Below are 12,722 nucleotides of genomic sequence, written 5' to 3'. Positions count from 1 at the left end.
CCATTCCATAAGGGAGACTCCCGCTTGAGTCTGGATAGCCATCTCCAGGACAACCTGGGCATTGGAAGAGAGAGGGGGCCGGCTGTTGGGATCAGAAAGACATTTTGATGATGTGATTGGAGAGTCTTGGCTATGGGCCTGCCCAGGGCAGGAGAGCGAGGGAGAGGAGCAAGGGCTGGTGGGAAACATCAATCAATCAATCACATTTATTGCACACTTACTTTGTGCAGAGAGCCCTACTAAGCCCTTGGGAGAGTCCAATATAACAGAGTTGGTAGGCACATTCCCTGCCCAAAACAGACACAGTCTAGATGGGGAGATGGACACTAATATAAATAAATAAATTACAGATATGTACACAAGTGCTGTGGTGCTGAGGGTGGGGTGAATAAAGGGAGCAAATCCAAGAGCAAGGGAGTGGGAGAAGGGTGAGCGGCAGAGGGGATGAGGTGGTAGTGAGGTGGAAGGATAGAGAACAGAATGCTGAGCATCAGTAGAGAGCTAGTCCCAACTCCTAGCCACCATGCTGACAGGTTATCTTCCTGAGAGACAACCAGGTATCGGGAAGGATGCTCTCCTTAGCCTGACGATGGACTTCCACGGACATGGGTGAGGGCCGAAGGCTTGAGAAGCTGACCCTTCCCTGATCTGGACATCCGACAGGCCTATATTCTGTGTCTATACTAAACTCATGACTCACCTCGGTGCCCCACATGGCATTTTAGCATCCCCTGTAAGACTGTAAATTAATCCTCTAAACTGTAAACTCATTGTAGGCAGAGAATGTGTCTGTTTACTCTTGTATTGTACTCTTCCAAGCATTTAGTATAGTACTCTGCAAACAGTAAGCTCTCAATAAATACGATTAAATGAAAGAATGTATTTGGTTAACCACCAAATAGACTAGGCACCTAAAGTAAATGAAAATGGTACTTGTTAGGCACTTTCTTTGTGCTAGGCACTGTGCTTAGCTCCGGGGGGCGGGGGGATACAAACAAGCAAGACAATGATCTTGTTTGGGTTTTGGATAGTGAGTTAGATCACTTGCAAGTGACTTGGCTTGATGATAGTATAGATGCAACCCTGTCTGTTTTCTTCCTGTGGGAGCAGCATGGCTTAGTGGAAAGAGCACGGGCTTGGGAGTCACAGGTCATGGGTTCTAATCCCAGCTCCGCCACATATTGGCTGTGTGACTTTGGGCAAGTCACTTAACTTCTCTGTGCCTCAGCTACCTCATCCATAAAATGGGGATGAAGACTGTGAGCCCCATGTGGGACATCCTGTTTACCCTTGTACTTACCCCAGTGCTTAGAAGATTGCTTGGCACATAGTAAGTGTTTAACAAATACCACCATCATCATCGCTCATTTTTCCCTGCCCTGAGGTTGGGCTTGGGAGATTCAGGGGAGCGGTTTGAATTGGGCCTGTCTTGAGGCAGGCAGGAGAGGCTTTTCCTAATGGATGTGGCTCCTCAGCTCTGAGGTGTGGGAGGGAGGGTGGAGAAGGAGAAGGGGGATGTGGGCAGGGAGTGGAGGGTGGGGTAGGCTGAGGAAGAGCATGGAGGCAGGACCTGGACCAATGGCCATTTCACTGTTCCTCTTGTGTGCGTGTGCGTGCCTGTGTGCATGGGTGTGTCCCTGTCTGCTGTGGCGCGTACAGGTCCCGTGGCTGTGATCAGTGGTGAGGAGGACTCCGCCAGCCCCCTGCACCACATCAACCATGGCATCACCACCCCCTCGTCGCTGGACGCCGGGCCGGACACGGTGGTGATTGGAATGACCCGCATCCCAGTCATCGAGAACCCCCAGTACTTCCGCCAGGCCCACAACTGCCACAAGCCCGATACGTGTGAGTACTCGGCTCGGGGGACCCCCCTGCTGGGTGAGGAGGGGTGGGGTAGGCTGGGCACCGCAGCTGGGGTCGGGCCTTGGCACGTCACACAGGGAGTCCCTCTCCTCCACCCCCCTGGGCCTCTCCTCTGTTCTCTCTTTTCCCCAGAGCGGGCATGGACATGCACTGGGGTGAGAGGGAAGGAAAAGCTTACTAGGATGGCAGAATGTCTCATTTTCATCCTCCATTGAACCCCTGGCCAGCGGGTGGAGCCCTAGGAGAGTTGGTGCTTGTATTGAGAGCGCTGGAGAGAATGTGGGGTGAGGATTCAGAGGCGCCGGACTGGGCGGCTCCCCAAAGTTGATGCCAAAGAAGTAGCCTACAGGGCTCAAAGAAGCAATAGCTTGGTCAGATTTGAGGGGAGACAGCACCCACTGAAGCTGGTAACACTGTTAAGAGGAAGGTCCAACTGTCTATTCGTAGGGCACACCTGAAACATTTGTGTGGGAAATCAAGCTGGTTTGGCAGATGGCTGGACATGAGGGTAAGAATGTGAAAACCCAGGCTGAGTGCACTGCGGGTAGGCCTTTGGACACAGATGTCTAAGATGGAAAAACTGGCAGGAGGAGGTATCCTTGCTCTGCAGAGGTAGTGGCTTTTGATGCCAGGAGGTCAGAAGATGGCGATCTGAGTGGCTGAGACTTGGGTCAGTTCTGTGATGAAGTTGGGGTGGTAAGTGGAAGGGGAGAGGTGGATTCAGGTCTGTTTCAGTGGATGACGTCTCTGTCGTGCTGTGAGTTGGCCGTGCATACCCTCAGCCCCTAGAATCCCTGGAACAGATCTGAGCCAGATTGAACAGGAAATCCAGATCTTTCCCAGCATCCCCCCACCCCTCTCATCTCCCTTTCCCGCTAACCCCCTTTGTGAACCCTGCCAAATCTGGAGGTGCCTGAGAGACTTCTTTTCCAGTGATTCAGGATGGGGTCAGCGGTTCTCCACGTGGATATCCCTCTCCGATGATGAGCGTGGGGTCATTCCACTACCTCAAGAGGGTATGGGGTCCAAAGTTGCCCAGCTGGGCCAGCCCAGCTCCTCCTCTGTCTGCCAGAGTCCAGGAGGGCAGCAGAGGGGGGACAAGCTTGCTTCCCATCCAGCGGGAGGGAATCGGGGGTGAGTCTGAAGTTTCCTCCTCCACTGGGGAACTAGCCGGAAGTCCTGGCACCAGCCCTCCCGGCCCTTCAGATCTGCCTCTGCTCTTCCTTCTCCTCCTCCTCCTCTTCCTCCTCCCTCTCCTGGACCCCCAGGCCAGAGATGAACCTGTGGAAGGGTGGGCATGGTGTTGCCTATCTCTCCCACTCTCAGTGATGTCAGCAGAGAAGAGGAGCCTCAGTAGTTAGAAAATGAGCTTTGTGAGAAACGTGAACAATTTTTCTTCTGGAATATAGGGCAAATGTGTGATACAAAGGCACTAGGATTAAGATAGGTAAAAAGATAATCTCTACAGGTGCCTTTAAAGCATTTAGCATCCTCTTTAAGACTGTAAGTTCATCCTCTGAACTGTTAGCTTGTTGTGAACAGGGAACGTGTTTACCAGCTCTGTTTGCGATTGTACACTCACAAGAGCTTAGTACCATGTTCTGCATGCTCTGCTCATGCTCTGTAAGCACTTCAATAAATACCACTGTCGATTGATTGATTGTTCTATTTTCCTTAGCCCTAAAACAGGCCCTCAGACAAAGAAGGATTAGGATGGGGGAGGAAGGGGAATGGGAAGGGATATTCTGAAATTAATAATAATAAGAAGAAGAATGATGGTACTTCTTAAGTGCTTACTATATGCCAAGCACTTTTCTAAGTGCTGAGGTAGATACAAGTTAACCAAGTTGGATACAGCCCCTGTCCCACATGGGGCTCATGCTCTTAAGCCTCATCTTTTACAGATGAGGTAACTGAGGCCCAGAGAAGTGAAGTGACATGCCCAGGCCATGCACCAGACAAGTGGTGGAGCCAGGATTAGAAACCATGATCTCCTTACTCCCAGGCCCGTGCTCTATCCATTATGCTATGCTGCTTCTGGTTTGGAAACCACTGGTGGCTGTAGTACCAGTGACCTTTATTAAACATTTACAATGAGCAGGGCCTTGTACTTTTGCCCAATTAATCAATGTTATTTATTAAGCAATTACTGTGTAAGAGTGCTGTGCAAAATGCTTGGGGAGAGTACAGTATAACATAATTGGTAAATATATTATTTGCCCACAAGGAGCTTACAGTCTAGAGCAGGAGAGAAACATTAATGTAAATATATAGAAATAAATGAATAAATACATAAATAACAGATGTGTACATCAGTGCTTTGGGGCTGAGGGTGGGTGAATATCGAGTGGTGAAAGGATAGAGAGTCAAGGACAATTGATTCAGAAAATCTCTAGTCAACCTAGAGAAGCAGAGTGGCCCCAGTGGAAAGATCACAGGTCTGGGAGTTGGGAGAGCTGGGTCTTAATCCCAATTCTGTCACTTACCTGCTGGGTTACCTTGGGCCAGTCACTTAACTTAGTTTCCTCATCTGGAGATTCAAAGCCTGTTCTTTTTTCTCCTTAGACTGCAAGGTCAGTGAGGAAAAGGAACTGGGTTGTGACTGATTAGCTTATATCTAACCCAGCACTGACTCCTAGAGGAGTGGCACAGCCTAGTGGAAAGAGCATGGGCGTGGGAGTCAGAGGGCCTGAGTTCTAATCCTGATTCTGCCACTTGTCTGTTGTGTGATCTTGGGCAAGTCTTTTAACTTCTCTGTGCCTCAGCTACCTTGTCGATAAAATGGGTACTCAAGCTTCTTTTTCTTCCTACTTTGAGGATGAGCCTTATGTAAGAAAGGGACTGTACCTGGCCTGATTATCTTCTATCTACCCCAGCATCATCACATAGTAAGCACTTAACAAATACCACAGTTATTATTACTGTGCTTGGCCCATAGGAATTGTTTAACAAGTATCATGGTTATTTCTATGGCATTTTGGGGGGCAGAGGACAATTACCCAGGTGAAGAATATCAGAGATGTGTGTTCTGGCTCATCCTTATTAGCAAATGGAATCGCTGCTATTTGTTCATGTGATTTAAATGACAGTGGTGCCACATGCTTTAAGTGAGCGTTTTGATCAATCAATAAACCAATAACATTTACTGAGCACTTACTGTTTTATAGAGCACCGTATTAAGTGCTTGGGAGAGCACAGTACAACAGCATTGTTAGAGAGGTTCCCATCCCACAATGACCTTCAGTCTAGAGGGGGAGACAAGCATCAGTATAAATAAATAAATCACGGATGTGGACTTAACTGCTGTGGGGCTGAGGGTGGGATGAATACTAAATGCTCAAAGGGCACAGATCCAAGTGCAACGGGGATGCAGAAGGGAGAGGAAGTCAGTAAAAAGAAGGCTTCATCGGGAAAGCCTTTTGGAGGGTGCTGACATGATTCCTTACTGTAGCTTATAGTCTACTTTATGCTCAGAGCCTTGGTAGGGTATGGCAGAGGAGGGAGCGACAATCAATGCTGGGAGAGGATAGGCCACAAGCATGGGCCTGGGAGTCAGAAGACCTGGGTTCTACTCCCGGCTCTGCCGATTATCTGCTGGGTGACCTTGAGCATATCACTTAACTTTTCTCAGTTATCTCATCTGTAAAATGGAGATTAAGACTGTGAGCCCTTTGCAGGACAGGGACCGTGTCCAACCTGATTATTAATATTAACCCCAGTGTTTAGGACAGCACCTGGAACATAGTAAGAGCTTAACAGATACTGCAAAAAAAGCTGAGTCAGTCAGCTGTATTTTTTAAGCACTTACTGTGAGGGTCTGGTCAAATGTCTGCTGATGGAAGGACCAGAGAAAGTTCCCTGGAAGAAGCAGGTTTCCAGGAGGGATTTGAATGTAGGGGAGAGAGACACCGAGACAGAGAGAGAGAGAGATTGTTGTTCAGAGAGACATTATTGCCATAGATTTAGTCAACCAGGATCTGGAGAAAAAAGGGGAAAAGATCTTTTCAAAGAATCAGCCCACCAATCAATCAATCAATCAATCAATCCAAATTATTTAGTGCTTACTGTGGGCAAAGCCCTGAACTAAGTACTTGGGAGATTTCAGTCTAACATAATTGGTAGATATGTTCCCATCCCACAGTGAGTTTACAGTATAGAGGGGGAAAACAGACATTAATATGAGTAGATTAGAAAAGCAGTGTGTCCTAGTGGAAAGCATATGGGGTTGGGAGTTAGAGGACATGGATTCTAATTCTGGATTTGCCACTTGCCTGCTATGTGACTTTGAGCATGTCATAGAACTTCTCTGTGCCTCAGTTTCCTCACCTGCAAAATAATAATAATGTTGGTATTTGTTAAGTGCTTACTATGTGCAGAGCACTGTTCTAAGCACTGGGGTAGATACAGGGTAATCAGGTTGTCCCACATGAGGCTCACAGTCTAAATCCCCATTTCACAGATGAGGGAACTGAGGCCCAGAGAAGTTAAATGACTTGCCCACAGTCACACAGCTGACAAGTGGCAGAGCTGGGAATCGAACCCATGACCTCTGGCTCCCAAGCCCATGCTGTTTCCACTGAACCATACTGCAAAAATAGGGATTAACTCCTATCCCTTCCTACCTAGACTGTGAGCCCCATGTGGGACAGGGACTTGGTACAAATGGCATATCCCAGCTCTTACAACAGTATGTGGCACATAGTAAGTGCTTAAAAAATACTTTAATTATTAAATAATAATCCCTTGGGAGCACTCGGTACAGTGCTCTGCACACAGTAAGCACTCAATAAATATGATTGATCGGTTGACTGGGAGAATACAATACAGTTAGTAGACATGATCCTTGCCCCCAAGGAGCTTCCAATTTTGTGTGCTGCCGGTCCTTCCCTACCTGGGGGAGGTGCTTTTTCTTCTTTTTTTACAGTATTTGTTAAGCATTTGCTATGTGCCAGGCACTGCTCTAAGCACTGAGATAGATACAAATTAATGAGGTTGGACATGGTCCCTGTCCCACATGGGGTTCACAGTCTTAATCCCCATTTTGCAGATGAGGTAACTGAGGGACCAAGAAGTGTAATGACTCCCCTAAGTCATACAGCTGACAAGTGGCAGAGCTGGGATTAGAACCTAGGTCCTCTCACTCCCAGGCCTGGGCTCTATCCACTAGGCCACACTGCTTATAGTGATTGAATCTCAGCCGACTCTGCTGTCTGCTGTCCAGCCTACTGTCACTCAAGGATGTGCAGAAGCAGTACATGTGGACCCAGTCCGTCCTTCCTCCGCTCGTCCCCTGGCCAACTCTCGGGGATGTGGTGGGAGCCCGTCTCCCATTCCTCACTTCTCAGAGAGATTTACTAGCTATGGCAGTAGTGAGGTTTCCCATTACCAAGATCTCACTGCTCCCAGCAGACAGAAACTCCAGGCCACGTCCAAGGGGGAGACGAGGCACCAGCATCCGTAATTAAAACCAGATTCCCCTCTGTACATGAATGAGCAAAACACCTTTTGAGGTGCCAGAGCCTGGGCTGTAATAATTTTTGGGGAGGGGGAGTGGGCTGCTCTTCTCAGGGGTCTTCCCATAAAATGAGTTGAGATAGGTTGAGTGGAAAACTGTTCCCAGCTAATCCAGCCCCAACTAGACTATCAGAAACCTTGGAAAGAATTCAAGGAAAGCAGCCCTTCCTGCCACAGGCATTGGGCTGATCTATGCTCGCAGCATCCCTTGCAGTGGAAGTAGCTTAGCATCTCATGTATCCCTCTTAAATGATGCAAACTCTCTGGCAGGATGTGAGTAGGTTCAGGGTTCCAAGTCTTTTTTTGGGGGGTCTGCCTTGTAACGCATCACCTAAAATCCCTCCGGGCTCCCCCAGCCCCCTTCATCAGATGACTGGTTTTTCTGCTTCCCCTGTTGCCTCTGGCCACACATACCTTATCGTGGGCCTTCCTCCAGAAACTCTCATCACCTACAGATGCCCTGCAGCCCAATAGCTAATGTCGTATTCCTCCTCCTCCCACATTGTCCCGCACCCCCTTCCCAAGTACTCCCCCCCAGTCTGCATGGCAACTGGCCCATTCTTTATGGATTGGCAGTCAAATGAGAATTGGCAAGCCTGGTATTTGTGACTGCCACAGCTGTGTCTCCTGGGCTCTGTGCCAGTGCTTTCTGGGGAGGAGAGGGTGAGCTACCCCTCTTCTCTCCACAGGGCCTTGCTCTCTCCTTGGTCGAGCTCGTAAATTGACCCCAGATCTGGCCCTTGCCTCGAACAGGAGAAAGGAAGGGTGAGAAACAGCTAATACAAGTTCCCGAGCTGCAGAGGAGAGCAAAGAGTCTATGTGCTTAATGCAGTATTAATAGAACATTGTCTTGATATAGGTTTCTGTCATCCTCTATACTAACAAACATCGCTTAGCACACAGTAATGACGGATGTTTATTCCTGGCCACTTAGTTCAGCATAATGGACTCACAGATGAAATATGGAAAAGAGGCTCCCGTGCCTGCACAGCCGGAGCCCCTCCCTCTGCTCTTGGTTCAGCCGCCACATGGGCCCACAGGGGGACTTACTGGTTTGTATATCCAGAGGTGGGGGCGACACTGGCTGATGGTTCAGCTGCCGCAGAGGCCTTGTGGGGAGACTTCCTGGTATGTGCATCCAGAGAGGTGGGCAGTGGCTCACGGTTCAGCCACCACACAGGCCTCACAGGGGGACTTCCTGGTTTGTGTATCCAGAGCTAGACTCTAGCTGATGGTTTCTTGCCCTCATGCTCCATTCCTGCCCTTGTGCTCTCCTTGGAGCCCACCAGATGCTTGCCGTTTAAGAAGGATGGAGGGCCCAGGTGAGGTGGGGCTCTGGAGTCTGGGGGAATCCCGGTTTTGCAAATTACTTGGCTTTGCCACCAGATGTGGATGGGATCCCTGAACTGAGAGAATGGGGTCAGTATTACTGTGGAATTTATTATGGTATTTGTTTTAAGCACTTACTGTGCTGGAATGCTTACAAGCAAATCAGATTGGACACAGTCCCTATCCTAAGTGGGGTTCACATTCTCAATCCCCATTTTACCTTTGAGGTAACTGAGGCAAACAGAAGTGAAGTGACTTTTCCGTGGTCACACAGCAGACAAATGGAGAGTCAGGGTTAGAACCCATGACCTTCTAACTCTCTAACTCCCAGGCCCAGGCTCTATCCACTACGCCATGCTGCTTCTCTATCCTCGTCAGGACATCAGTCAATCAGTGGCATTTATTAAGTGTTTGCAGTGGGCAGAACATTATACTAAGTGCTTGGGAGAGTACAATAGGACAGTATAACAGAGTTGGTAGAAACATTCCCTGTCCACAACGAGCCTAGAGTCTAGCCACAAATGCTCAGTCTGACTCACCTGATCCTGTGATTTGGGCATCTCTGTTTTCTATCCCTTTTACACAGTCTCTGAGACAATCCCCTGGTCTAGGAAAGAATGCACTCTGCTGGTACTTGGCTCCTGGCCCGTGCCCCGGGCACCCCCCTGGGGGAGGGTAATCTGTACCAACTGTGAGCTCCTTGAGGGAAGGGTTTGGGTCTACCAGCTCTCTAGTATTGTACTCTCCCAAAAGCTTAGAACAGTGCTCTGAATACAGTAAGTGTTTGATACATTCCTTCGATTCGTTGATTGATCCACTATGGAGAACCCAACCATCACTTGTAAGGACAGAGCAACGTCTAGGATATTCAAGAGGCATCCTGGTTCTGGAAGTGTTCAGGAGACGCTTATCTTGAGATAACCCTACAGAGGGTTTTATAAGGGCCAGGGACCAAGAACCACTGGTTGAAGAGTGCTATCCTGTAATATTTAGTATTGTCCCTCTAGACCATGAGCTCCATTATGGGCAGGGAATATGTCTGCCAACTCTGTTGTAGTGAGCTCTGTCTCAAGAGCTTAGTACAGTGCTTTGCACACAGTAAACTCTCAATAAATACAATTGAACGAATGCTCTACACCTACTAAGAGCTCATAAATACTACTGACTGGTTGGCTGATCCTAAAAGAGTAGTAATTTGGAGCACTTTCCCATGGTGTTTTCTTGGTTGCTGAAGGACTATCTTTGCTTTGACCAAAGATGCGTTTCTGGTGCTTTTCAGCTTCTGCTAAAGAAAGTGTTATCAAGTCTGTTAGTGTGTCATGGAGTAGAAAGTGGGTGCTAGACTCAAAGCATATAAGGGGCAGGCACTGACTGATGGTTCAGCTGCTGCAGAGGCCTTGTGGGGAGACTTCCTGGTTCGTACAGGCATATCCCTAGACTGTGAGCTCCCTGTGGGCAGGGGGTGTATACTGGAGAAGCAGCGTGACTCAGTGGAAAGAGCACGGGCTTGGGAGTCAGAGGTCATGAGTTCGAATCCCGGCTCTGCCACTTGTCAGCTGTGTGACTGTGCCTCAGTTACCTCATCTGTAAAATGGGGATTAACTGTGAGTCTCACTTGGGACAACCTGATTCCCCTGTATCTACCCCAGCGCTTAGAACAGTGCTCGGCACATAGTAAGCGCTTAACAAATACCAACATTAATTATATTGTTACACTGTACTCTCCCAAGTGCTTAGTACAGTGCTCTGCACTCAGTAAGTGCTCAACAAATAGGATTGACTGACTCACTCGTTAGTCAAGTGGAGTACCTTCACTCTTTTTCCTTTCCGACTCTGGTCTGAAAAGCCTCAGCTCCTTAAGGCCCAAGAGGTAATGTTTCAAGATTGGATTCTGCTGGGGAACAGAGACTCCAGGACTGGGCCCCATCTTCTTTGGACCATCCATCCTCTGCGGACCATTCATCCACTGCCAGTGGGCGATCCATCAACTGTGGACCATCCATCCTCCATGGGACATTCATCCTCTGTGCACCATTTATCCTCTGGTGACCATCCAGCTTCTGTGGTCCATTCATTGACTGTGGAACATCCAACCTCTGTGGCCCATTCATCAACTGAAGACCATCGATCGAGTATGGACCATCCATCCTCTTGGGCCCATCTACCTTCTGTGGTACATCCGTTGACTGTGGGCCATCCATCAGTTGTGGATTATTCATCAAGTATGGACCATCCATCTTCTGTAGGCCATGCATAGGCTGTGGACCATCCATCCTCAATGGGTCAAACATCTTCTGTGATCCATCCCTTGCCTGTGGACAATATATCAACTGTGGATTATCCACTGAGTACATACCATTCATCGTCAATGGACCATCCATTCTATGGGGATGATTCATCCCCTGTGAATCATTCATCAACTGTGGATCATCCATCCTCAGAGGACCGTCCATCAGCTGTGGACTATCCAGATCTTCTCTGGACCATCAATCTTCTGTGGTCAATCCACTGAATGGACTATCCATCAACTGTGGATTATACATCAATTGTGGATTATGCATGGCGAATAGACCAGTCATCAACTGTGGACTATCCGTCCTCTGGGACCATTCACGCTTTGTAAACCAGCCATTTTCTATGGACCATTTTTCCATGGTGGACCATCCACCAGTTGAGGACCATCCATATTCTGGGGACCACCCTAGCCTTGGGGCCATCCACTGACTGTGGACCATCTATTCTCTATGGACCATCTATCCTCAATGGACTACCTATCCTCTGTGGACCATCTGTCAACTGTGATCCAGCCACCCACAGTTGACCATCCATAAATTATGGGCCTCCCTTTAAGCATTTCCAGAACCATGCTGATGCACTCAGCCTAAAGCAGGTCTCCAGTGAATAGTGACTTCCTAGAAGAACTCCAGAAAGACCAATACTAAGAAAAACACTATTTCTCCCACAGGTCACTCTTAACTTCCAGAATCTCCAGAAGCCATGGGCTCCATGAAACACCATAGAAGCTACTGGATGCCCCAGAGAGAGCTCCTGTCAGGAGGGTGGATCTGACATGTCCATATTTCCACCTTGCTTACTGTTCCCTGGGCTGATCCCAGAGAACATTTTCCTCCCCTGACCCAGTTTGGTTTTGTGCAGTACTGGTGTAATCGCATAGTCAAAGTTAGCAATTGCACATAGCTAAGCCAATTAAGCAATTAGGGGTAATTATGACTCCGGGAAATACATGGTAATTGACTCAAAATATCTTGGGTTGGGGAAAAACTCTCACCCCAAATCTGAGGAGACCCTTATAGGTCTAGACCAGCTCCGCCCCAGCCCAGATGTGCTGTCATCTCTTCTGAAGGTGCAAAGGAGTCTGGGAATCTGTAAAAGGCCATGGTCTACTCTCTCCTTAAATCTCTCCTGGAAATCCCCTTCAAACTGTGTAGTCTACCTGGGTGCAAAGACCTATCAGCTGGCTGTCTGAAGTGCCCTCCTTGGGTTGGACTTTTCTGGCTCTGAGATGAGTCCTATTCTCTGTCTGTAGGACCAAATTAATCAATCAGTCATATTTATTAGGCACTTACTGGGCACAGAGAACTCACTGTACTAAGCATTTGGGAGAGTACAATATAATTGAGTTGGTAGGCATGTTTCCTGCCCAAAATGTCCTTAGAGTCTAGCTGGGGAGATTGGCAGGGCCTAGCAGATAGAGCATGGGCCTGAAAGTCAGAAGAACCTGGGTTCTAATCCTGGTTCTGCCATTTGTCTGCTGTGTGACCTTGGACAAGTCAACTAGCTTCTCCATGCCTCAGTTATCTCATCTGTGAGCTCCATGTGTCACATGGGCTGTATCCAATTTTATTAACTTGTATCCACCCCAGGGCTTAGAACAGTGCTTGGTACATACTGCTTAACAAATACCATCACCATCATCATCATTATTATTATAAAAAATAGATTGAATTATAGATATGTACATAAGTGTTATGAGGCTGAAGTAGGGGTGAATA

At 48.2% G+C, this 12,722-nt stretch overlaps 1 protein-coding gene across 2 annotated transcripts in view; it reads left to right on the top strand.

The window, feature by feature from the left end:
• NTRK3 (neurotrophic receptor tyrosine kinase 3) overlaps window positions 1-12,722 on the top strand; it is a 364,188-nt gene that overhangs the window by 234,297 nt on the left and 117,169 nt on the right. For both annotated transcript variants that reach the window (XM_029065746.2, XM_029065747.2), the window contains exon 12: window positions 1,660-1,848. In XM_029065746.2, coding sequence (XP_028921579.1) covers window positions 1,660-1,848 — 189 coding nt within the window. The remainder of the gene's footprint in view (window positions 1-1,659; window positions 1,849-12,722) is intronic.

This window comes from Ornithorhynchus anatinus, chromosome 5 (assembly GCF_004115215.2).
Source record: "Ornithorhynchus anatinus isolate Pmale09 chromosome 5, mOrnAna1.pri.v4, whole genome shotgun sequence".
NCBI lineage: Eukaryota > Metazoa > Chordata > Mammalia > Monotremata > Ornithorhynchidae > Ornithorhynchus > Ornithorhynchus anatinus.
The sequence above is the reverse complement of the archived record's forward strand: the minus strand, read 5'-3'. Positions and strand labels throughout refer to the sequence as shown.